At 39.1% G+C, this 24,790-nt stretch overlaps 2 protein-coding genes across 6 annotated transcripts in view; one reads left to right on the top strand and one right to left on the bottom strand.

The window, feature by feature from the left end:
- Positions 1-354: 354 nt before the first annotated feature.
- Positions 355-4,816, top strand: STARD5 (StAR related lipid transfer domain containing 5). 2 transcript variants are annotated; one of them, XR_014896314.1, is made up of 7 exons: positions 355-504; positions 600-649; positions 754-886; positions 1,524-1,641; positions 2,664-2,757; positions 3,307-3,605; positions 4,390-4,816. XR_014896314.1 is itself a non-coding variant. In XM_085308731.1 (6 exons), exons 1-6 carry the CDS (start codon positions 361-363, stop codon positions 3,452-3,454), a joined length of 687 nt encoding a protein of 228 aa, XP_085164857.1. In that variant the 5' UTR covers positions 355-360; the 3' UTR covers positions 3,455-4,816. The 2 variants fall into 2 exon arrangements, 1 of the variants encoding a protein (XP_085164857.1); XM_085308731.1 differs by having other exon boundaries at positions 3,307-4,816.
- Positions 4,817-7,129: 2,313 nt separating this feature from the next.
- Positions 7,130-24,790, bottom strand: part of IL16 (interleukin 16) — a 46,233-nt gene continuing 28,572 nt past the window's right edge. For 3 of the 4 annotated variants that reach the window (XM_085308730.1, XM_085308728.1, XM_085308727.1), the window contains 15 exons: positions 23,845-23,955; positions 22,467-22,581; positions 22,154-22,227; positions 21,847-22,060; positions 20,713-20,830; positions 19,372-19,504; positions 18,429-18,513; positions 17,257-17,732; positions 14,781-14,922; positions 12,963-14,064; positions 11,616-11,799; positions 9,804-9,905; positions 8,805-9,057; positions 7,898-8,023; positions 7,130-7,591 (listed from right to left, as the gene is read on the bottom strand). In XM_085308730.1, coding sequence (XP_085164856.1) covers positions 7,398-7,591; positions 7,898-8,023; positions 8,805-9,057; positions 9,804-9,905; positions 11,616-11,799; positions 12,963-14,064; positions 14,781-14,922; positions 17,257-17,732; positions 18,429-18,513; positions 19,372-19,504; positions 20,713-20,830; positions 21,847-22,060; positions 22,154-22,227; positions 22,467-22,581; positions 23,845-23,955 — 3,429 coding nt within the window. In that variant the 3' untranslated portion in view covers positions 7,130-7,397. The remainder of the gene's footprint in view (positions 7,592-7,897; positions 8,024-8,804; positions 9,058-9,803; positions 9,906-11,615; positions 11,800-12,962; positions 14,065-14,780; positions 14,923-17,256; positions 17,733-18,428; positions 18,514-19,371; positions 19,505-20,712; positions 20,831-21,846; positions 22,061-22,153; positions 22,228-22,466; positions 22,582-23,844; positions 23,956-24,790) is intronic. The other variant, XM_085308729.1, reaches the window with a different exon arrangement.

Here is a 24,790-nt window from a genome sequence, read left to right as displayed (position 1 = left end):
AACGGGCTTCCTCCCCCCACAGCGCTGCTACGGGCCGTACGAACGACGACGCTTTTCCAGGCCTCGTCGAGCCGCGGCGCGGCCCGGCAGCAGCGGCTCGGGGCGGGGCGCGCCGGGCCGAGCCGGGAGGGCGCGGGGATCGGCCGGCCCCGCAGCGGGGCCTCGCTCGGACTGAACTCGGGGGAGGGAAAGGGCGAGAGCTGCGCGGGGCTCGCGGCGCTCCTCTCGGCCGCGCGCCGCCCGGCGAACGTCGCCGCCTCGCTGCCTCCCTCGCCTCGGCTCTGCCTTCCCCGCCGAGGTGCCGAGCGGGAGGCGGCGGCAGCGCCCGCGCCGCCCCTCAGGTGAGGGGGAGGCGCCGCCATGGAGCGGCGGCTTCTTCCTCCCTCCCTCCCTCCCTCCGCGCCGCCAGCGGCCATGGACTACGCGGGGCTGGCGGAGGCGGCGGCCGCCAAGATGGCGCTGTACCGCCGCGACGCCGCCGACTGGCGCGGCTGCCGGCGCTCGGTGAGCGGGGCGGGCCGGGGCCGGGGCTGGGCCGCCCCGTGGCGGGGCTGCCGGCGGCGGCTCCACCGCCCCTCTCCCCTGTCCCCTCTCCGCAGGGCGAGGTCGCCGTGTCCTGGAGACCCTCCGCCGAGTTCGCTGGCAACATGTGAGCGCCGCCGGGGCGCGGTGTGTGCGCGGGGGGCGGCGGGGGGTCCCGTTCCCCCGCGGCCGGCGGGGCCGCTCGGGTTTAGCTCCTTCTCCGCCCTGCAGGTACCGCGGGGARGGGACGGTGCCCGCCAGCCCCGCCGACGTCTGGGAGTGCATCAGGCCCGCGGCCGGCGGGCTGAGAACCAGGTGGGACCGAAACGTGAAGGACTTCGAGGTCATTGAAACYGTCAGCGATGTGAGTTCCTTAAAAACTAGGTGTTGCGGGCGGTACGGCCTTGGTTCCGAAGAAGCGGGCTCGGCCGCTTGTTTTAGTGCCCATGTTACATGCGGGGAGGGGATCTGGAGTAGACATGCGGCCTCTCTAAATCCAGATATTCATAGACTTTATCGGGCTCGACGGTGGTTACGAGTGTGGTAGAAACCTCTGTCCTGAAGGGCCTTTCCGTCACAGTGCCCTCGTACAAGGGTATTAAGTTTTCTGCAATTTAACGAATCTAGGTATTGAATTTCATCCCGTGTGATGTGGTACAAAGAAGGTATCCCCTTTAACTCCCTGAAAAGAGGGAGTTTTAACTGCATTTTAGCTGTCCCGTGAGTATAGATGCGCCCAGTTCCCTTTTCAGCATGCCTTGGGGTATCTGTCCTTACGTGACCTGGGAGCAACTGGGCATCGCTGTGTCTTCCTCTGCCGATCAGTCCTTCATCAACACACCCTCCTGCTCSGTGCGGGAGCTTTGGCTGTGCTGAATTGCATTTTATTCAACAAATGGTGAACAGAACTCAACAGCACGGTTTGTCAAGGGTAACCGAAAGAGTTCCTGGCTGCGTTTCTGAAAGCATCAATGCACGTAWTTGTATTTTGTAATTTGTAGACCATCTCTGTATGCAGAACCACAACCCCCTCAGCTTTCATGAGGATTATTTCACCAAGAGAGTTTGTGGATGTGGTACTAACGAAGCAATATGAAGATGGGACTATGCTATCTGCTGGTAAGATGCTTATGTTCACCATGTGTTTGTGTAATGTTACGAGGCAATCTGTAGCTACAGCAAATAAATACGAGATTAAAAAATGAATAATATGTACTGTTTGGCAGCTGTTGATCTGATCTTGATCAGAAGATAAAATATTAATGGCATGCTTACATCATTGCCCTCGGAGTATAAAAGATAAAAGTCATCTTTATGTTCAGACAACAGTTGTATTGTTGGTCTGTGGCGGCTTCTCATGGTATGCTTTTGAGATTGAATAGTTATTTCATTTACTGCTAGGTTCTGATTTTTTTTTTTTTTTTTGAGTTTGCAGAACTTTCTTAAAGCACTCTTTTGGGCTAAATCATGTTTTACTGTTTTCTACAATCTTTCTACAATACTTCTAGATTTTGATGAAGCCACTGAATAAATGTTACCATTCCTGTTTATCTAAATAATCATCTCTCTGAAGCCAAATAGTGGTGATTTTTATGGGGCTGGCACTGCATGTAAGCATGCCTCTCTTTTTTTACTTCAACCTATTGTTTACTTGTTACAATTTAGTTTTTTATTGCCCCACTGTTCAGCTGTCCCATTTTCCCATCCTGTTCAGAATTCTTACTTGCTAGGAGTTTATATGCCTGCTGGACTGCAGCTATGCTTCTTAGCGGACCAGTGGTACATACCTCTGTGGTATGGAGTTGCTGGAAGTAGCTTGAATGCCCTCATACTACACAGTTTCAATAAACCTCCTTGAAAATACCTTGATACTTACTTCACAGCTCAGCGACAACTGCAGCTAACTTTAATGCTTGTTTGCTTTCTAGATTTCACAGCCTGAATGATTCCTTTTAATCATCCTTTCTGACTGCATGTATGGTGCAACCCAACATTAAAAACATTAGACTATTTTTCTCTTAATATATTCCCTTGTATTAAGCCGCTTCTCAGCTGGTTGCTTTGACTGCAATGGACTCTGTGGAAATGCTACTGCTACTTTCTGTGGAAATGACATTTTTCTTGGATACTTTTTCCTATAGCAACCAATGTGGAACACGCACTCTGTCCTCCTCAAGCACATTTCGTTAGAGGGTTTAATTATCCCTGTGGCTGTTTCTGTATACCTATTCCAGGGTAAGAACAGATTTATTTGAATGCTATATATTCTGAAGTCCTTCCTAACCATAGTGCAATGTAAGTGTGTATGGCTAACTGTGACCTGTAGCCTCTTGGCAACCGCAGGTTTCTGCCTTTCTGTGACTTCTAATCATCATGAAGAGTGCCCTTTCTGTTCCTTTTTGTACAGTGAATTATTCTCTTTCCGTTTCCTAGAAGGAAGTTGTTAATGTTACTGAACTATCATCRTGGTAGAATTCCTGCTGACCTCTTAAGCAGAAATTCAGCAAAACATACAAGTATGGACTCAGCTTTTGGAAAATGAGCATATGGTTGTTTATTTAATTGGGTAATTCATAAACAGAATCATGTACTTAAGTGGTGCCTGATCTAACTGTAATTTGACTTGCAGGGATAGCCACGTTCACAGGAATTTGAAAATAATACCTGTTCTCAGTTCAAAATTTTTTWAAAAATCTGTCATCAGCTAATGCATATAAATATTACTGTAAAGTTCTTAATATCTTCAAACCTGAAGCTATAAAATTATTTGCATTGTTTTTACAGAGAATCAGACAAAACTCAGCTCCTCAGCTTCTTTCAGACTGATCTTGGTGGCTATCTTCCCCAGACTGTGGTGGAATCCTTCTTTCCAGCTAGCATAGCTGGATTTTACAGCAATCTGACCAAAGCTGTTAAGACATTAAAACTGTGACWAGACCAGTTGCTGAGATGACCAACYGAGKGTAGGAAAAGTACTGGCAGCTTGAGAATAGAAATCTTGGGAAATAGAGGTTGGCCTACAACACTTTTCTACCAGCAAAGATACTTAGGAAAGATGAAATGGGAACAATGAATTGAGTAAGGTAAACATTTTACACGGCATTTTTACCTGTCTGTATTCAAAGCAATGCACTGTCTTATAATGTATTTTTTTAATTAACAAAATAAAGGCTATCACACCAGATGCTGAAAGAATCCTGGAGGCAGCACACTGCTGGCTGTCTGCAGGGAGAAGATGCTTTTTTTTTTTTTTTAATCTATTCTTGGCCGCACTTCATCAGTGTCTATCAGGGGGAGCACTGCTAAAATCTGTACAGCTCTACCAGCACTAGTCMGGTGCAGGTCAGCCCTGTTGTCCCTCTTCCGCTCCCCATAGCCTCCTGTGGGACAAGGTTCCTTCACCAAAGGAAGAGCTAGCTCTTTTGCTGCCGGCATTTGTAGAGCTGCTAAGATGGTAGCATGGGACAGGCCAGCAAATGGTAGAAGCTAGAACGAATTGGACTGTGTCTGGAGGAGTCCACTTGTTTGTTCCAGCAGACTTCAGTACTAGTGGTAAACATGTGCTTAAGTTCTCTTTTCCGAATCAAGGACTAACAGTCTAAATGAATTCACAGGTCTGTGGCAAACTTCTTTCTTCCCTTCTCTGTACCAAAACCAGTAATTTTCACAATGTCGTGAACCAAACTGCACTGACATAGTGGTAATAAAGAAGGTTAAGCACTTTAACTGCTATTTTTCTAATTGCATTAGAAATGACCTTGTATTTAAACATTTTTTCAGTCTTTTATAGTGAGAAGTATTAACAAGTAAATAATATTTTCTGTAACATAGTCTTGATTTGACAATACACATTTGTTTTTCTTTAAGATTGCCTCATCTCACAGCCTTATCTTGGAAAATCAACTCCTGATTTGGTGTGCAGTGATGTGTGCAGCTCTAGAAAATATTTATGGTGCTGATTACTGCAGGAATGTCAGACGTTATTATGGATTGCATATAATTACAAAAGGAAAAAAAATGAGTTGCTGAATTAGAAATTTAAATGCAGGTTGTGATTTTAATGCTATAATTTGATTATTTAATGAGGTTAATATGCTCTGTTTTCTGTCCCTGTATTTGTATGTATGTATGGTATAGTGTATGGACTTGCATACAGATTTTCCCACTGTAATTTTCACCCTGTGGAATAGACTTTTCAAGGAAACAGTTTTTAATCTAGTTTCCATTGTGTACAAAGATGTAAAAATTCCTATGAGAGTGTTACAAAAATAAATATTTTTCTGTTATATCTTAATATTTTTTCTGGATCATCCTTTAAAATTGTTTCCTATCCCACTGCTTTGCTAACAGTTAAGCCTGTGAGGCTATTGGACATCCAGCATCTCTGTAAATTCAGGGCATCAAGGCAGAGAAGAGCCTTTGCTCCCATTTGTACTCTCCACTAAATGGGGATAAATGTTTAAATATTTTGGTGAGAGCACTAACCCTTCAGAGTTCTATGTCCTCTGTTGGTTCTTATTTCCAAATTAGATCGGTCCTTTCTGTGCTTAAGAGTAAGAAACTGAGAGAAGATTTGGGCCCTGCTACTACAGAGGTTAATACACATTTATTAAATATATTGTAAATCAGGCATGATGTGCAACATCTGTGCAAATCTTTGAAGGATTATGATTTTTGTTAATTTAAATATCAAAAGTTAAAGGAGCAGAGCCCAGATTGCCACTCCTTATTTCTGCAAGTAAACTTCCTGCTGACATTATTTTTCATGTATGTATATACGAAAGGAATTAAGAGCCCCTAAGATACTGCAGCCTTCCTGCCCTGCCAATTTAGAGATGGAATTGTCTTAGCAAAGATCATCCTGTAAGATGTTGGAGGACTTCCCAACAGAAAATGCTGCCAGTCACACAGTGTATTTCCACTTCTGCTTTTGATCTTGGTTGACRTCAGGAAATGCAGAGAGGCAAAAACTGAAAACTGTTGACAGGAGAGAGGAGTGCAGAGCGCCTTTGGAAAACATAAAATCAAACCTATGTTGATTGTTTTGTCAGTTCTTAATTTGATGAAATAAAATAGCTGTTTCTAGTGAGGACATCTTCAATAAATGACATTGATGTTAATTTAAGCCATTCTGTGCTATGGCTGTGCCTGGTACAATTTCTGTTGTTAAAACTGCAAAGCTGACCCAAAAAGTGTGATCTAGCTTTTACAGCAAATATTTTTAACTGTGCTACTTTGCTGTACAGAAATGATTCACATTTTTTCTATACTGGTGATATGGGCAAGTGGTTGAAACACCTTAAACTTCTATATGCCCCTGGTGTTTACTTAGACTCTGTTAAGCCAGAAACACAGATCGACTCAGGTAGGTACCATTTTTAATTTGTACAAAAAGATTTAAATTTTCTYGTATTTTGGTATTTTGCTACTCAGTTGATAGAATGTTTGAGAGTTTTTTAATTGGAGGAGACAAGTCAACTGGAAAGGGGGTCTGGGGTTGGGAATGACAGATAACTTATCAAGAATGTTCTCCCCAGGATTAGCATAGAGTTGATTTGTGAACAAAGGCYAAAGCAAGTTATATGCTTGGATATGATTAATACCTTCTACTGTTTATCCTACTTCTCCTTCCCTTGCCATTTCTGTGACCTTGCCTTAAGCATTCATGAAACAGTTTCTGAACTGTAATTTATGGTGTAGTGAAATCAAGTAACCTAAGAAGARTGCAGCATGTTTCCAAAGCATGGAAAGGTGACTAGCCAAGGACAATAATCAGTTTAGCCTCTGGCATTCAGCTAGTGACTGACTACTTCTAGGACAAAGCTTCAGCTATTGTAGCTCTCCTTTTAATGAAATAGGTCAGCGAAGATCAAATGGGTGAACAAGACTCTCTTGCCATAAGTACACATGCTGCTGGTAGAGATCCGTGCAGAGGATTAAAGACCCAAAGTACTGATAGCAGGATTTGAAGCATAATTTTTTCTCCAAGTTATTTAGTATTTCTAGAATAACTTCTAGTGTTTTAGACCTCTGGGTCCAAAAGTTTTAATTCCCATATACTCTCACTGACACTTCCGTTATGTAATCAACACCATGATATTTCGGAGTTTATGTGTGGGCAGAAGATAGGTTCTAAATGGCTTTGTTACTCTCCTGCATTCGTCCTCTTAGACCTCAGGCCAGAGAATGGTTAGGAAAACCTCCATTACGTTACCCTTAGTTTCCTGCCTCACCCTTACAACACCTACAGATGCTCTCTTTTTTCCCAGTGTTTGCCTGCTGGAGTGAAGACTCTTCTGTCAGCCACTAGTGGAAAGTTCTCCTAGACAAATTTTTGCACTATTGACTGTTTTGTGGTTTGAATAGAAAAGTGAAGTTCTCCAGGGACTGTTGTAGTTTTGACTTGCATCCCCCTTTCTCTGCCTGTTACGCATCCTCTAAGTCTTCTTCTGTGCTGTAACGTGTTTAGTTATAGGCTTGTAGACACATTACCTCCTTCTCTGAATGAAAACTATTAGGGCTGAAAACTTACCTCAGAATACGTTTCTTTAAGTTAATGGTAAAATAGGACAGTATATACCTGTCACACATTTTACAAACAGTATATTATTAATAAAATCGCTATTTTATCATTTTATACTTTGTAACATCTGTTTCTGTATGTTGAAATAAGAATCATGAGCATTTTGTGCATAACTTCTCATTTTATCCCAAACAATTTGTTCTGGAATTGAAAAAACATCTGTAACTAGCAGGAAGATCATACGTATTTTACATACATCCTTTCACAGTATCTTACTGTGCTGGCTAAATGGCTTTCAGTAATGAAATCTTTTTTGCTGTTTGTAATATTGGTGGTAGTCTAATTCCTCTTCCTACAGAGTTTCAGATGACTTGGTGGTAACAGAGCTCAGATTCTTCCTCTTGATGATAACTGTGATCGGCCCATCAGGTAATGCCTTGATTATATTCCATGCTTCAAAACGRGTGAGTCCTTGCATAGCAGTTGTGTGCACTTGTAGTAGCTCATCACCAGGCTGAACAGGGCTACTTTGTTCTAATGCAATCCCTGAGGGAGGAAAGAAGATTAATTTCTTTTCATTCTTTGTATGGAGGACACTCTAATGAATATTTCATTCATTAAGAATCACGAACACGTTTAGTATAAACCACCTGGTGTCAGCAGAGAGAGCAGCAAATCAGCCGCACTGGACTGAAATGAGTTATTTACCATGGCTGTATTTACAAAAAAAAAAAAAAAAAAAAAAAAAAAAAAAAAAAAAAAATTGGGGGGTATAAAATCAACAGTCAGTTATGAACTGCACAAGTTTGCATCAGCTAAGGACCTGCTAGGCAAACATTTAAGTGTGTTTACCTTTAAATATCCTGTTAATGACAATGGGTTTATCTCCATGAATAGAGCCCTTCCCTCCTTCCAGACTGAATCCTAAGCCAGCAGGTGTTTTTTCTAGAGTTACAGTGCAGATTGTGTCTTCAGTTGCTGGAAATAAATGGGAAATTAGCAGATGGGAACCATATAGTCTGAAAAGCTAAAACATCTGTTACAAAGAATCAAATTCTATTTGTTTGGTTTGCAAAGGCATAAAAACCTGCTAAATGAAAGAGAAAAGAATAGCTTTTAATTTTTTCTGTCATTGTAAGACCCTCTGGGAAAATTGAGAAAGTTGTGTTTTGAACTCACAGCAGAACAGAAAGATAAAAAGGAAGGCTGAAAACGTTTACTAGAATTAGAAAAATCTGTTCAATGAACAAAATTTAGGGTAAACAGTGTTAGTTTTGAAACTGTTACTATCTACAAAGCTACTAATGTTCGTTTGCAGAATGTAAATAAGGCTACAGATTTCCAGATTGTGCTTTGAAATTATATCTCTTCTACAAAGAAATAGTATTGTAAAATAGAAACTAATAGAATAAAGACTGACTGCTCATTGAATTGTCCATACACTTTCAATATTTTTACTATATTTGATAATTTTTATATGTCTTCAGAAATTCCTGCTGAGGAAGCTTTTTTTTCCCCAGAAGGTTCCTTTATTTTAGAAATCTATTAATTCTTCCCCTCTCCAACAAAGTTGGAGTCATTCCAAGTTATCTGTTCTAGGAGTGCTCTAGTAACTGTACTCTTTAATCATGGTTCTCAGGTTTATCTAACCAAAACTGAGCTACAGTCTGTTTTCTGTCTATAAATAGACCGAATTTCTGATGATGAGTAAACATTTAACAGGTGGGGGTTGCAAAGTAATGCCACTGAACATACTCACCAGACTCTTGTGAGACATCACTTGCTACTGAAGATGTACTAGAATCAACTGAAATATTAAGACTTTTTTCTCCATCTTTAGCTTTTCTAGTGACGACAACAGCTTGCCTGGGCTGGCGGGCCTGTCGCATGATTGCTGAGGCATCATTGTGAGTGGCACCTTTAAGAGACTTTCCATTAATGGATAATACCTCATCTCCTTTCTGAATAGTTCCTTCCTGAGATGCTAATCCATTAGGAAACACTTTGTGAACCTATTGAAGATCCCAGTCATGACACACACACACACACACACACACACAAGGAAAGAGGAGAAAAAAGACAATTCACTAAATCACTCAGTTAATACTTTTTACAATGTGCATTTTCCTTTTCTATCTTTGCCAGGCAGAAATTGTTTCTAGCATATTCCAGGGCTGAGGGCTGAATAACTTTGAACAGAGACGTTCTCCTGGGTACAACCCTCCTCAAGCAGCTTTCAAGTGCTAAGTAATCTGTCCAGCCCCAGTGCCAGATGGCCAAGCCCCTGCTGCCATGGAAAGTACCTTGCGTATGCTGCTCCTGACCCTTTCTCTGCCCTGCCAGTTTAGGGGGAAATGTATCACTTGTCTCTTGTTCCTAGTCCTTACGTACCCCATGTATTCACCTCATTCCTTCCAGTAGGCTTGACTCTTTGCAGGGTCTCCTATGAACACAGAGACAAGAGGGCTGGTGCTTTCTACTGTTGAGTGTGGGTTGTCTGGCCTTGCTTTGGGAGCTGTTTGGGGAGAATTGTGCCTGAGAAAACCAGACGCTACTGCCAGTAACCTGGGGGTGCAGCTTTATGTAGAAGGATCCTGCTCTTTCCCTCTTTAGGCTGTTTTTCTGTCCCTATCAGCAGACAGCTGCCTACTTTCATTACACTGAAAGCTAGCCCCTGCAGGAGAACCCAATTAAGTTATATATTTTTAGATTTAGAGTGTGTGTTTTAGTAGTGTTTTTTGAGAAAGATGCTACTTACTGTTATCACTTTGTTCTCTAGATCAATGCCTCCTGCCAGGCTGAATCCAAGCCCAGTGTCCTCTTCCTTATGCAGAATTGTAACATGAATATCATCAAATTCCTTGGCAGAGAAGGCAATAATGTCAGGAATGTCCTAACATACCTCAAGATGACTGGAAAATCAGCATATTTTCTTTCTGTCTACCATGCATTTTGTAATAAGGCTTAGGAACATAAGCAGTATTTAGATTACTGATACATATTTAGTATTTGCTTTCTGATGAAATATTTGCATATCAATTTCCTATTTTATAAACTATTATTCTGTCTCTAAAAACATTCTCTTTCAGTAAATGGGTTATATGAGTTATAAATCAAATGAATTAAGATTTTTAAATATCATATACTGTAGAAAAGATATTGCTGGCTTATGTAGAGGGCCTTTTTACTGAAAAAGAGGGAAACTTTTGGCATAAAGCTCACATAGATATCTGAGAATCATGGCTTAAAAACRGCTTGTAAGTCAGAGTTTTCTTTTTCTGTGTTCTAGTAACAGCCTCCAGTAGAGTGAGCTGTTTCTGACTGTGTTATTCCAAAAATGAGTGTGTTTATGGAAAGAACTCCTATTTAGCCTGGTTCCTTAAGGAAATGTGGCTTTCTTGACCACATTTTACAATCCTATTCGTGACATGTGTTGTTATAGTTGCATCTGYTGATGTTGTGTCTTGTTTCCTTCCACCATTGAATCCACTGGCCAACTGCAACCAGGCAGAAGTTAGTGGCCTCTAAGAGATTATGCTGACAGTTTCATGAAAATGGAGGACTGGATATGAGAGAGGCTGTCTCCACTGTGTCCTGTGCAGCACAACTTTACTGCTAATTAGGTCTAAAAATACCAGTGTGGGATGTTGACTGGAGACATAAATCAATACAAATTCATCTTTCATTAGTTTTGCTTGTTGAAATGCTTTTTGGTTAAAATGTAACAGCAAGTTCTTAAGGAAACAGAGTCTAATAGTATGTTTATGCCATATTCAAGTGCTTTTCAGTAGCTRTGAAATTTGATGTAGTCAGTGAGAATACGTTTGTGACATGAGAATATGTCTACCCAGCCTTCTGAAAGGGAGATATGAATTCACTACCTAAGCTCCACACTGGACAGATGCAAACCAGGACTAACCTAGGAGCTATGTCACTGTAATTAGCATTAAAAATATATATATAAATTAAATATGTATTTAATATATATAAACTTAGGCTTCTTGTTATATTAATGTTCTTATGCTGCTTTTGGGCAGCTTACAGTAACCAACACAGTAAGGGCAGATCTGCCAGCAGAAGACTATATTTTCAATGAAGAGTTCTAGATGTTATCTGCTTTTAGTGTGGGCTCTTTAGAAATCCCCGCTATTTTGGAGTGAACAAATTTAGACTTTATTTTGATTTATTCTGAGCATTATCACAATTTTAATGAATCCAGTAAGACTAAAGGATGTTCATTATCCCTAAAATCAGGCATCATGTGTCTCAGACTGTAAACCCAAATAAAAACAAATGCCTCCAATACATTAGAGCCTATCTTTGCATACTCTGACCATACCTGCTCTATACCTCTGTTATCCTATTAGTAAAACGGATATCAGTCTTGCTTAGCTATCTTTGTAGATTTCTTTGAAATTTCTGGTCAAAAGAGCTAAACATTACTTATTACAACAATACATATTGCTATGACTGTTTTATTTATAATAATGTCATGTTGCAAAGATTAACTAGATGTGTCAACTCAGCAGCTCCCTCTGAAAATCATGAATATGTGGAAAAGCAGATTTACCTTTAAGGTTGCCTCATCTAGTGATTTGACTTCCTCTATAAGCTTTGCTAACTCTTCAGGGGAAAGCAGAGAGATGACAGATTGCCCTGCTGCACCGGAAGCTTGAGGTGAGCCATGTTCCTGTTTCTCCTCTTCTTTCTCATTGTCTGCTATGCTCACGGTGTATTCTCTCAGCTCAGAGAGGCTATGCCATTGAGAAAAGAATAAAAAAGAAACACTTGAATTATGACATAATATATGTATATATATATATTTATATAAATTAAGCATATAAGCCTAACACAAAGAAATAAGATTCATCACATAAAAGAATAACAATAATCTCTTGGCCCCAGGTTGAAACTGGCTTTAAAAAAGCCTATGTCTATGTTAATTTAATTTTTTTAATTTCTCATTTTCATGTGTTTCTRTGCTTTCCATGTAAGTCTGGAATTAGATAAAGAGGTTGTGGTTTTGGGCCTTACAGATGCGTATGTAAGTATTCCATTTTCTAAGAACGGCACTTTTCAATGTATTTTTAACTGGTTCTAGAAAATGCCATTGAAATACTGCAGATTCAGACAGACACTCAAAATCCAGTGTTTACTTGGATTATCACAACAAATCTGTTGTTGTTTAGCTAATACAAACTATAACCTTCTTGAAAAAAGTTATTAAAAGGTATCAAGAAGTTTTCTTTTGTTATTAAGACTCATCTTCTGACTTTTATCAACACACTCATCAAGCAGTGTAATGATCCTCTCTCAGAAAACAAGGRCTATTTTTTTTCCTGTGCAGTAGAATTTTGAAAGCTACAAAGTCAATACTCTCAGAAAGCCTTTTGGGATGGAATTTAGAAGGTTCTTACGTGCTTTTGAAATATTTTACCAAAAGTATTATCTTTATTCAGTTTGCTGTTTTCTGAAATCCTGACTAGTTATTAACAGAAAATGCATACAAATCACTGTAAGAAGCAAGACCAGGCAGGGAGGTACTGTTGTATCTCAGGGAATGGCTAGATCCCGCTCTGGCTACACCATCTTCATATACTAGTGCCAGACTTGCTTCTCTATACCAGAAGTACTATTACTGCAATGATACTCAGTGTAATTGCACAACTCATCCAGAAAGACTAGCAAGTTGGTGGCACTGAAGATAAATGTAATATAAATGTAATACATACACAAACACATAAAAATAAATGTAACAATCGTGTAAGTCATTTGTCCTTTGCATTCTAAAAAGTTCTTACCTCAGTTTGTGCTTTACTATCGTGTGCTACAACCTAGAATGTTAATTTATCAGCTAACCAGCACAGAGATTCACCAACACTGGTCTGGTAGTCTAATTTTAAATATGGTGTCTTACTTTAGAGAAAATCCAGTGTCCAAGTGATGAGTTTCACTTGTGGATGAGAGAGAAGTCCCATCCTCCTCCACAGAGGACTGAGACAATGTATCCAGAGTTTCCCATGCATTGTTTCCAGGAGGGACTGGAGACTGAGGAAGGCAAAGCAAAGATTTCATTAAAGCAGATGACACCTGGCTACTGATGGAATAGATTTTGCTATATTTTTCATCATATGTCTTCATCATCTCACACGACTGGGTAGCAGTAAGTGGGAAGCTTCGTGATCTTAGGCTCTGAGCTTTTGTTACTGATACTAGATGGGAAGGTGCAATGGTTTCTGTAGTTAGAAGGCCCAAGGAATTTTCAGTGTTGCCATTGTTGCTTTTCCCTGAGCTAKCTGCACTAGCTAGGGCCTCCTTGGAAGAGGGAGATCTATCTAGGCTCTTTGTCTCCATGACTACAGGTGTCTTTGACTGCTGTTGGCTGCTTTCACAATGTTGGAGAGAAGTATGGGTTAATTGGACCAGAGTTTCTCTTGACCCTCTTGCACTAGGAGAGTGTTCCTTTTGAATGGACAGTTTGGGGCTGAGCCTTCGGTGTACTTTTTCAGGTGACTGAGGAGCGCTCAAGGATTCAAACGAGCTTATTCTCTGTTTTATTGAGGATCCCCTAGAAGAGGCACGGGCTAAGCTGGTGTGCAGTTCTTTGCTGGAAATGCTCTGGAGGTCAGTAGAACATTGCTCTGCTTGTGTTTTTTGATCTAAATTTGCTTTCCTCAGTCCTTTCAGACTTTGGCGAAACCAGGCTGGCTTAGGTGCAACAGGAGGACCCTTTTTCACAGCATCATTTGCATCTGATTTTAGCACTTTTGAACTGCCTATTTCTGAATCTGATTTCTGCAGAACTGCCTCTGAGCTGCTTTGATTTTGATTTTCTTCATTTGTGTTGATGCCAGGTTGCAAATCTAAGTGTCCGTTATCTTCACTCATGGTAGGATTAAATAAGCTTTTTATGCAGTCAGAAATTCTAACCCAAGGGTCTTCTGTTGTTGAATCAAGACTATAATCTACTCGTGCTTGTCTTTTAAGTATAGGCCGTTGTATTGATGAAAGAGGATTCCCTGTATTAGAGAAATATTGATTATAAATAAGACTCCTTATGATTCTCCTCATCCATCCTTTACCTATGTAATGTTATTACTTCACTAAATTTGAATTTCTTCAAGCCTCCAACAATTTTTTTTAAAGTTTCTGAAAAGTTATACTTTTTAAAATTCACATCTCTTAATCCACAAGTTCTGTTTCCTGGCACTGGAATTAGCTGAAAACCAAGGCTGGTTTGTGCTTAGGTACAGGATCACCTTTCTAAAAGGGACTGTAACTTATGATCTGAAATTTTTGGATGTTGAAGTCATGATACAGGTTACAGTAGTTAAAATAGAAGGCTAAAATTGAAATGTCATTTCCAGCGAAAACTCTGCTTAAAACATTTTTTAGAAATGCTAAAACTAAACTGCAGCTTACTAAAACTAAAAACTAAATTATATCATAAATAAGCAAGTTGTCATCTGAAAAAACACAGCAATGCTATAATGTCCTTCTCCACTTTTTAACAATAATCATCCAATATACTTTTGATGTAGTGTTTCCTTTTTCAAAAACTATCACTGTAAACAGTAGTTTAAAATTTCATCTGTTCACCCAACAGTTTACAGATTTGGGTGCAATCTATGTTTAAAGCTGAAGGTGAAGTCAGTCTGAAACTCTCTTTGGAATCCAAACCAAATGTTAGGTTCAGCTGCAAACATCATATTAAAGTTTATGGAATGAAACATACCTAGGTTTGTTTTTCTTTCCTGATCTCTGCCCACTGGAACAGCAGCTATGTGTTCAGTATCATCTGCTGCAGGAGAAGTGGTAAAGGCACTGTGGGTTGTAACAGTTTTGTGTCCCTCTTGCATTGGTTCTCCAACTTCCTGCTGAACAAACAGGAAATAGAAGTGTGTCAGAATGTCATTATACAAACCGCATTATATTTGAGTCTGAAGAAAAACTTTTTTTAAAAAAAAAAGTCTGAAAAGAAATATTGAGTAGGAGTCAGGGTTTCTTTTATGCTTGGGACGTAATCTTGAAATTCCATATTTCAAGAGAGCTGGTGTGATATTTTATGKTACACTTGTCAACAGACTGAGAAAAATGCAATTAGTATCTCATAAATGTAAATAATTTCAGTAACTCCATCTACCACTTCATAATAAAATAAAAGACTGCCTGCCATAATAGTAGATTTTTATAAAAGATCAGCTACTCAGTAGTCTCTTGCAAACTGGTGAAGCAAAGCCAGAAAATGAATTTCTGCTAACTTCATATTAAAACATTCTGCTGTAGATTTTTTTTTTTTTTTTTTTTNTTTTTTTTTTTTTTTTTTTTTTGCTTTTAAATGCAAGCTGGACAACTAAATCATTACTGCAGTTTCAGTTGGTCTGCTTTGATTCTGGAAGTGTTCTCTTGCTATTTTGGAAGCGCTCTCTGCTTTGTAGTTAACGTCCAGTATTACCAATACAAAGCAAAACCACACAGAGCAGAGAGTGATGGTCTGGAATCAAATGAGATTGTTCTAAAAATATCAGTAATTTGACAATTTCTTAGCATTTCTGTAATGAGGTGGTGGTTACTACGCAACTTTCTCATTTCAGGAAAAGTTTTCTTTATTCCTTGCTTTCTAAGGGCGTTTTTGAAAGTTGCACCCTATGTTCTATAGCAGTTAGACGTGGACATTAGACATTCAGGCAAGTGAAATAGCCATTTGGAAGCACTAGGTACCTGCAATTAAATCCAATGCTTTATTGATGGCAGCTACCTACCTTTTTGACACAATATAAAACACTGTCATTTTTGGTTAGGAAGAAGGAATCAAAAAATATGTGGAACCACCATACAAAACTATTGCATGCAGGCCTCAAAACAGCTAACACAAAATGTTTAAGGAATAAAGAAAAGTGAAGAACAGTAACAAATCTTTCTCTTAATGATCTGAAATACATTCTAGAAAGAAACAGTCTCTCCTGGGTACTTATGGAAGTTACTGTCCTGAGATATATTAACTGCTTTGTTAGAGGATGTTCTCTTTGTTAACAGAACTTGACTTCTCATAAAGTTCATTGATTTTAATGATAAGAAGAAAGAATAAATCCTTAGAATAACTGAGGGCCATAAGATAATTAGTTGTGTGCAGTGAAAATTCATTAAGTTGTTAGTTCCTTGAATTTTACTCCAGCATGGTGATTTTCTAGTAGCTGAGGATGAACATGTTTCTACTGCTCTCTTAGAGGATGGTGAAAGAGTCACCTTAAATGAGGTATTAAACTAAAATTTGGATATTAACACTATACCTTGACTCAGTCTAAGCTATGTAATTTTACTTTGACTATGGGCCTTGAAAACTGAAAGTTCAGTCTTGTTTTTCATTACATTAAGGTCTGCTCATTTCTACTGGCGTATTACTAAACCCAGGGGAAATAGGTTCCTTTTTTTAAACAAACCACAGCTCTGTTTCAACACGCAGATCTCACAGTCATGCAAATGTGATGCACTGYCTGTCCTACCTTAGGTAGGAGAGGGAACTGAAATTTAGTAATGTACAAATATACACTCAGTTTTCAAAGACTGTATCTCCTCAGCAAATAAAAAAGTAGGTTTCTGACAATTTAAATGAGTTTATTTAATACCTCCTTGTTTCGGAAAAGATAACTGAGGCCAAAATTTCCTGCTGTTCRTAATATTAGTCCTTCTATTTTAGTAGCTAGTGAAACAGAGAAACTGTTTCACATGATTCTTCTCTAGTTCATTGAATAGTTTGACACAGTAAATTTTGAGATCAGGATGAACCATACCAGATTGACATCAGAGGCTGTGCAAACTCCTCCAGTCCCAGCCACAGCACATTGCAGTCCCATTGGAATCAGTGGCACATGTTCACTGGGAGCACCAGTGGGGGACTTGGATTCATTCTCACTGCTGCCCTCTTTGGGATCTGAACATGGATTTTCAGATGTGGAAGAAAATTTCCTTTGGACATTTCTCTGCCTTGTTAGTTTTAGTTTGGACATCATGTTTAGAACTAAACAGGCTTCACTAAGATATGCACACCATTTGCAAAAAAAAACCTTGTCCCCTTCCCCTAGTCCTCTCACACGTGTACACTCTTCCCCTCTCTCTACCCCTCATCTCTCTTCCTGCCATCACACAGCTGCTGTCTTCCCCTTCCTCCTTCCCCTCCCCCACACAAAAGACTTYTGCAAATTTTGCTTTACCTGAACATTTGCAGGTGGTGATACAGCCACTTCTGATACAAGTTTTTGTTTCCTGTCTGCATTACACTCGTCGTTACCTGTACAGTCCTGCTTAAAATACTTCCTTGGTGGAGGTTTTGGCTTTGATGATCTAGGTTTTCTAACGAGGATCTCTGTTGATTTCTTAGTGTTTTGTAGGAGTCGACCTCCTTCACTACAAGTAGGTGGGGAATTTCTCTCCAGATTGTTTCCAGAAAATGAATGCAACAGGCTAGGCTGTCTGGTAATGGGTACRTCAATACTATGTACCCTTGCCTTCAAGTCAGTCAGTTGGTAAGCAGTACCGTTACTGCAAGATGACCTAGGGTTGTAGCTGCTGTCACTGCTGGAGCGGGTCATTATCTTCTGTGTCCTGCGGTTGCAATAAGCAGCATTCCTTTCAATATGTTTTTCACACGGATGTCTTCCATGCCAGCTTGTCTCTAGTTTTTTGACACCTGTATCAGGAACATGCTCAAAATGTCTACTCAAGTAAATGCAGAGTGCTTACTTCTAAGGTTCATCTGATTAGATTTGCAACTAAACACCATCATAAGTTGATGCATAGATATGATTAGTGCATCATACCAAAAAAGAAAATAAATAATGCTAACATTTTTCCTATGGTTTTTGCTGATGGGTCTATTACCCTTAGTCCTTTAGAAGAAGTAAGGAAGCTGAAAGAAGTATTGTATTGCAAAGTGTTGTCATAGTAGGATATGACAGCTGAACTGGGCAAATAGCTCTAACCATGATCCCATGGGATCCTCATGCCTTTTCTAGCAGGGGGATTAACAAACTTTTTCCCCAGGACATTACTTGCATCTTGCAGTTTTGTGCTATCAGACTCCTATTACCTACTGACAGCTGTTTGAAAAGCTCTGAGCAGTGGTTATGAATTGGAAAGTATCAGTAAGAGGAAGTCTGCATAAAAATCTTTGTTGGGGATCAGTCAGATGCAGTCTCTTCTCATCAYTCGCTGATAATGTATCTTAGGAGACATGTTAGGAATGCTGTCTCTGAGCTCTCCTACCCTTTCTTTCTGCTCCAGGTCACTTGAATGTTACCAGTGATTCTATCACAGCATGTATTGATCTTATACGTATTCTCAAGTCAAAATTGTAATGTCTCAATGAACGCATATATTCCCTTACCTTCAGTACTCCATTGGTGTCTCTCCTTTCCAAATTTGTTTTCCACAGCTTGTGCAACAGCTTCTTTTAACTGYTGCTCAGACACCTAGGAAATACCATTTCATTATACTCTCATGAGACTGCTGTGTGATAACATTTAAATCTTTAATCCTCTTGCAAAGATCTCTATCTCCTGCAAKTCCTCTACTGAAATGAATAGATCTGGTTAAATCATGCAACAATTAATTTTAAAGGTAAAGAAATGCACACTAAATATTTGCACATATTTCAGTACAGCTGAATACATGTGCCATTTATATTAGTTGTTTAAATAAAATGGGATCTTTCAAAGTTAAATGACAATTTGAATATTTCATTAGAAGGGCAGGTCTGGACTTACCAGTATAAGGTAATTCAGTACTATATTTTTATTATAATTTGCACAATTTAAACTTAATCATTTACACAGTGCTTGTAGGAAGCATTTTGTAGAAGAACCTCCTAGGAATAAAATATTTTACTTTAATAGCAAATACTGTGTGGGCAAGACTTAAATTTTAATTACATCATGGAAGAGTGAGTAAAAGCATTTCTTGTTTCTCTTTGAGGCAGTATATTCTCTCTTTCAAATTATTTTCCTATTGGTTCTAACTTTTTCTTGGCTAAAGTTTATTTTTCTGTGAAATACAGTTTTTGTACCTTAAACATTATTTCARTAGTTTGTTTATTCACAACATGGAAACCCTCCAGTGATCTTCAAGTCTTGCGCGACTATATGTAAGTGCATATCTCAGGTGTGTACCTTAATCTGTCTCTCATACTTGCAGTGATGCTTATAAAGACATCACCACCTTTCTGTTATCAATATTTTTCCACCTCTTTTAGATTAGCATCTGCTCCCTCACTTGATATTAGTTCATCGATATGTGCTTTATTCAAAATCAGAAAGAATATGCAGTGATACCTGTGGTTCTGGGTGTCTGCTAATAATAATCTGCACCRCACCAGGACTGCAATGGCTTAGCACAGCATAAACTTCATTAAGRGTCATATTTTGTACTGATGATTCATTAATTTCAATGATTTCATCTCCACACCTATGTAGATATTAAAAAATATGAGAGGATATAAACAAAGCATAGAATTTCCCCCCAACTTTGTCTCACACACATAAAACTATGCAAGAAGCAGATTCCTATGGTTGATCTGTAATGTCATCACAATTAAATCGTTATGTCTCACTGTGCCCTTTACAGAAAATGAAATGAGAATTAGCAGTTGGATGTCAAGTTTTTTTTTGACTTACTGCCCTGTTGCATATAGCTTTTGAACCTTCTGCATATTGAGCAATGCAAAGTTTGCGGTCTATGATCTTCCTCCTGTATGCAGCTCAGTTGCTGTTTCTTCCTACGTCTTCCTTCCATCCTGTCAAGTTAACACTTCATTTTTTCATGTGCTTATGGTGTACTAGTTTTATTTAAGGTCAGACAGAATCTTGTGGTGTTTCTGCTATGTTGGAATAGCTTGTTAATATAAAATATCTGGTTACAATCAATTGCCTGGATCAATCACTGCCCACTGCTAGGCTGAGTCYTTCCAGATGAAATTCAGATCTGGCCCATATGGAGACTGAGGCTGCCCTTCTCTGCTCTACTACAAATACCAACAGAAATTAAGGGGCTTTCTGAACACATTGGCTTGTATCATATAAACTTTGTACAAATGTGAGAAGAGGGTTACAGAGCACCTGAAGTTAAATCAAAAAAGGTTCACCGAAAATGCTGTGTTTTGTTCAATTTTGAACATGCCCAACATTACCAATTGGTCATAAATCTTATGGGGTGAATTTCTGCATTCCCGCTAAAGCAAAGTCATCAAACCTGTATTTCTGATGGACAAGAAGGGATAGAATTTGAGGAGCTTGCATTAGGAAACCTGTTGCCCACAAAAGCCAGAATATATCGTATGTGTTTTTTTTGTTTTTTTTTTTGTTTTTTTTTCCCCAGAGATGTTTTCCTTTTTCACTTGAAAATCTTGTCCAGGAAGAATGCTATACACTTGTCTAAGACCACCAAAGCCAGCCCAGCCTAGACAAGAGACAATAATTCAACTAGGATGCCATATATATGGAAATCCCAGATATCCTCAAAACACATGCTCAAACCTACAGAACAATATATATGCTGTAAATCCACTAATTCCAGAAAGAATTAGGACCTCCTGCCCAAACAGGTCAAACATAAACCCATAACATATCAGAGCAATGGAAAATGGATATCCTGACAAACAGCCACTCTCATCCTACCTGAGTCTCCCATCCATATGTGCCACAGAGCCTGGTGAGAGAGTATGAATAAAAATTCCTGAAATACACTGGAAGTAAGGGATGCTGCACAAGCCAATTCCAAGCCCGACACCTGCCTCTGAAAGAATTGATAAATTTGAGAGAGGCATAAGAAGTGGYAAAAATAAACAATTGGAGAGTCCTTTTTTAAAACTGCCTTAATTAGTTTTCTTTATACAAACCAGAGCACTGTTTTTGTGTTTATGATTAGCTGCTGCTTCTGCTGCTTTTTTTTTCTTTTCTTCTCTTTTTTTAATGTTTAAAGGGCATACACACAATATTGCTTGCTGGGTTCTAATACCTGGCTCACAATTCATATACTGGTGTGTTACAGATACAGTGCAAGTGCAAGTTTATTTTGCAAGATATCTGTCATGACAGTATAATTCAAATGACCTTGCAAGGAGACAATAAGAAAAAAGAACAAAAATTAAGGAGGAAATATGATGCATGATTTATTTCAGATACCATCTTAAACCTCCATGTTTTCTATAATGCAGCTTAAGATTTCTATGAATTCAGCCTTTCTGTACTGGGCAGTCAGTCTGATACCAGATCACATACTGTGTGTTTGGTAAGTCATGCTGTTAGTCCATGAAGACTTTGCTTTGTTTRTTGTTTTTATAGTCCCAGGTTTCAAAGTATATTTCAGTCTATCAGTGGTTGTTTATAAATAGAAAAGCGTGACAATTGGAAAAAAAGGTGAAAGAAAAAAAAGATATAGCTATGTATATTTTTAAATCATGTCAAGAATGAAATGAACTATTTGAATAATTAAGGATAAGAGTAGTGTAATCTGCTTAATGGCAGTTTTTGCTGAGAGGTTTATCTTTTCATGAGAAGGATATTCAGTCCAGTGCTTGCGTGGAAAAAAGAAAAGATTGATCGGCTCTTGCAGACAGAGGGTATGCAAAAGCCTGCTGTTGATATGTGGTTGTTAACACTGGCAGGCATTGAGATCTAATTTAATGTATTAAAAAAACTCAGTTCAGGAAAAGAATCAGGTTAGTGAAGAAAGACATTCTAAGAGCAAATGAACACTGTTTTGTGAATCAGTGCCTTGTTTATCAGTGCTCAATTAATTTTAGCACTTACCTTTGTTTAGGGTAACTTCCATTATGACTCTGTCATTGGGCTTTGTTGCATTTAATGAGACTGCTGTGCTTTCTGAACTGAACGAACTATTTTCTTTGGTTATACACGTACTAGAGTTCAGTGACTGACACAAGTGGGGCGATAGATAGCTGGAAGCACAATGAGGTGTGCTAAAGCTTGTCCTGACTGTAAGCGTGAGAAGACCCTTTTTGGCCTGCAAGAAACAAAAGTTAATGAATGAATGGGCTGAGCTCACATGTATATTGTGTGTAAAGGCAAAAATTATGCTGGGAGGAGAATACGTAACCTTGAATTTTTGTAAAGCATCGTAATGTGTTAATCCATGCATGGATTCTCCATTCAGTTCCAGGATTTCATCACCTGTTTTTAGAAGCAAGAATTGCACTGTGTTACTATTACTCTATTKTATTCACAGTAAGTTGCATGATGCACACATACTCAAAAGAAGTCTTGCAAATGCAATAAGGGATGCAGATGTCACATTGGTCTCATTTCATCTTCAATTTAATCTGCCATTAGATAATCCCCCAATTCTTTGGGGATTTGGAGTAGGGAAAAAGGAGGGGAGGAGAGGGAGAAAGGAAGGAAGGRTTTCTCACCTTCTTGTAGCCTTCCATCGGCAGCAGCAGCTCCACCAGGAAAGATGGTTTTGACATAGATGCCTATTGGCCCATAAATGCTGTCCTTCCCTCCAACAATGCTGAAGCCTAAGCCCTAATTTATGGAAGAAAAACAGTTTGTGAGAGTCCATGTTCAGTCCTCATAATAAATGAATTCACAGTTTCTTTTGCAGTAGCTACGTGGCCAGTATCAACTAACAGAATTGTATAATCCATGGAGAGATAGTCACCCAAGTGTCAGTAGTAAAAGCAAATGAAAATTTCAGCTGAATATCCTCAGGATKTGGGTTTTGTTTCATTTGCAATCAATGAATTTGTTATTATAAATACAAAGGAATGTATTTAAATTCTTTTTTAAAAAAAATCTGCCTTTGAACTAATAAGTTACATTATGAGATTGATTTGTTCTGCCTTCTCCTTAATCTTCTTTCTCATAAATGGGACTGATAAAACCACCGTACAAGATCTYGAGATTACTGCTGACCTCAGACATGCAGGTATCTTGTGGAGGTRTATTTCTCTTATACTCTACCAAACAGTGTTAATGGAGGCTGTAAGTTTAAGCAACACCAACTGATCTGTTCAGGTAGACACTTTCCATTTACTTATTTTTTGTTCTCCCYCCCACTAAACTTAGAAGGATATTGTGAGATTAAAATATATCTCTGAAGCCATWTGACATCCTTTGGATGAAAAGTGAAAGCAGTATGCTCATGACATCCTTATGTGCTCCCAAAATACAGGTAAGAGATGATGGTCTTGTTTATAGGAACRACCTCTGACAGTAATCTCATAGCTTAAATAGTTACAAAAAACGTAGAAACTTTTCAACAAGTCCCCAAAGTTATGTGTTTAAGCTTACAATTTCTCAATTTTCTTTTTAAGCATCTTCAGTGACATTATTTTTATGCATAGAGCTATTTTCTGTGTTTCTCTAGATGTTGTTGTGTTTTTTGCAAATGTSCATGGTTTTATTGAGGCTTTATGTAGTCTTATAACACTCTGACTTGAAGAAAACTCTAAGATTGCAAGGACAGTGCAACCTGTAGATCACATCTATGATTTCAAGCCTACCTCCAACTGCCAGTAAGAGGAGTGGTGGATGTCAGTGTTGGTGTTGCTCAGTTGGTGTGGATGTGTTCATTAGAACCTGGCCTATAGTCTCCAGCATGCTTCATAGATGTACTCCAGAAGGTTAAGAAGGTAGTAATGGTAACTAATCACTGAGGCAAAGCCTGGATTTGAAGTAGTAACCTTAATACCCAAAGCCACTTCCTTGCACTGATGTGTTTGCAGCTTACATTCAGGAAACGAAGTAAAACTCTGTTTATGGTAAATCAACAGAGCCCAGCCTCACCTTGCCTTGTCCTTTCATCAATACGATGTTTGAGATTACTGAAGCCTGTGAGCCACAAGGTGTGTGCATTAGCTGTGCTGTACTTAGCGATCTAGATGACCTTGAAATAGCCTGTTAATATTAAAAAGTAAATAAATAAAAAAAAGGAAAGAAAAAAGAAACCATTTCAATGTAGAACCAAACAAAACATTCTTGGACATAGATTAGGGGAACCAGTTTGCTTCAGTTTTTCTTCCTGATGACTGTTGTTACTGGATTTTTTTTTTTTTTTTGACTAATTCCTTTTCATTTCCTAAGCCAGATGTTTTTCAGTTAATCAACTTACATGAAACTTATGACCATGCTGAGTAATCTGGACTTTTTATGCTGAAATATATTTTTTCATCATGCATTCAGTAGTCAGTGGCCTGAAGAAATAATGCTCTGTATYTTGCTTTTTTAAATGCACTGGACTCAAACTCTCAAGTCCTGCTTACTGAAATTGTCCTGCAGTGACTAAACTAGATTTAACCAGCATGAAATCACAGTATTGGCCCTTAAAGTACTGTGCAGTAGCAAGGCATACTTGATTGTGCTTTCACTTGATACTCCATGCCAAAATCCCTTTTTTTGGCTGTTAGGGGTCATAACAGGTATTATCATCTTTACCTCTAAGAACTAAACAAGGAACTAAGAAATTCCAACTCCTTCCATAGTCTTGCCACTGACTAACTCTATATTGGGAGGTATCGCCATTTCTCTGCACTTCCCTAAAAATGTGACTTACTGCCTGCATAAGGTCTTCAGAACRTGCACTGCTCTGCGCTGACGCTGGGAAGCCGTACCCCAGGCTGCTTTCTACAGCTGAGTTCGGCGAAGCGCACCCTTTTCTGCTCGCTAACCAAGGCAAGCGATYTCCAAGGGCTTTCCCTCCCTCCGCAGGTAGCAGATTTCTTATCTCCAGCCT

This window comes from Rhea americana, unplaced genomic scaffold (genome assembly GCF_003343005.1).
Source record: "Rhea americana isolate MKP2758 unplaced genomic scaffold, rheAme1 scaffold_28, whole genome shotgun sequence".
Lineage (NCBI taxonomy): Eukaryota > Metazoa > Chordata > Aves > Rheiformes > Rheidae > Rhea > Rhea americana.
This window is presented reverse-complemented; position numbering and strand designations above follow the sequence as displayed.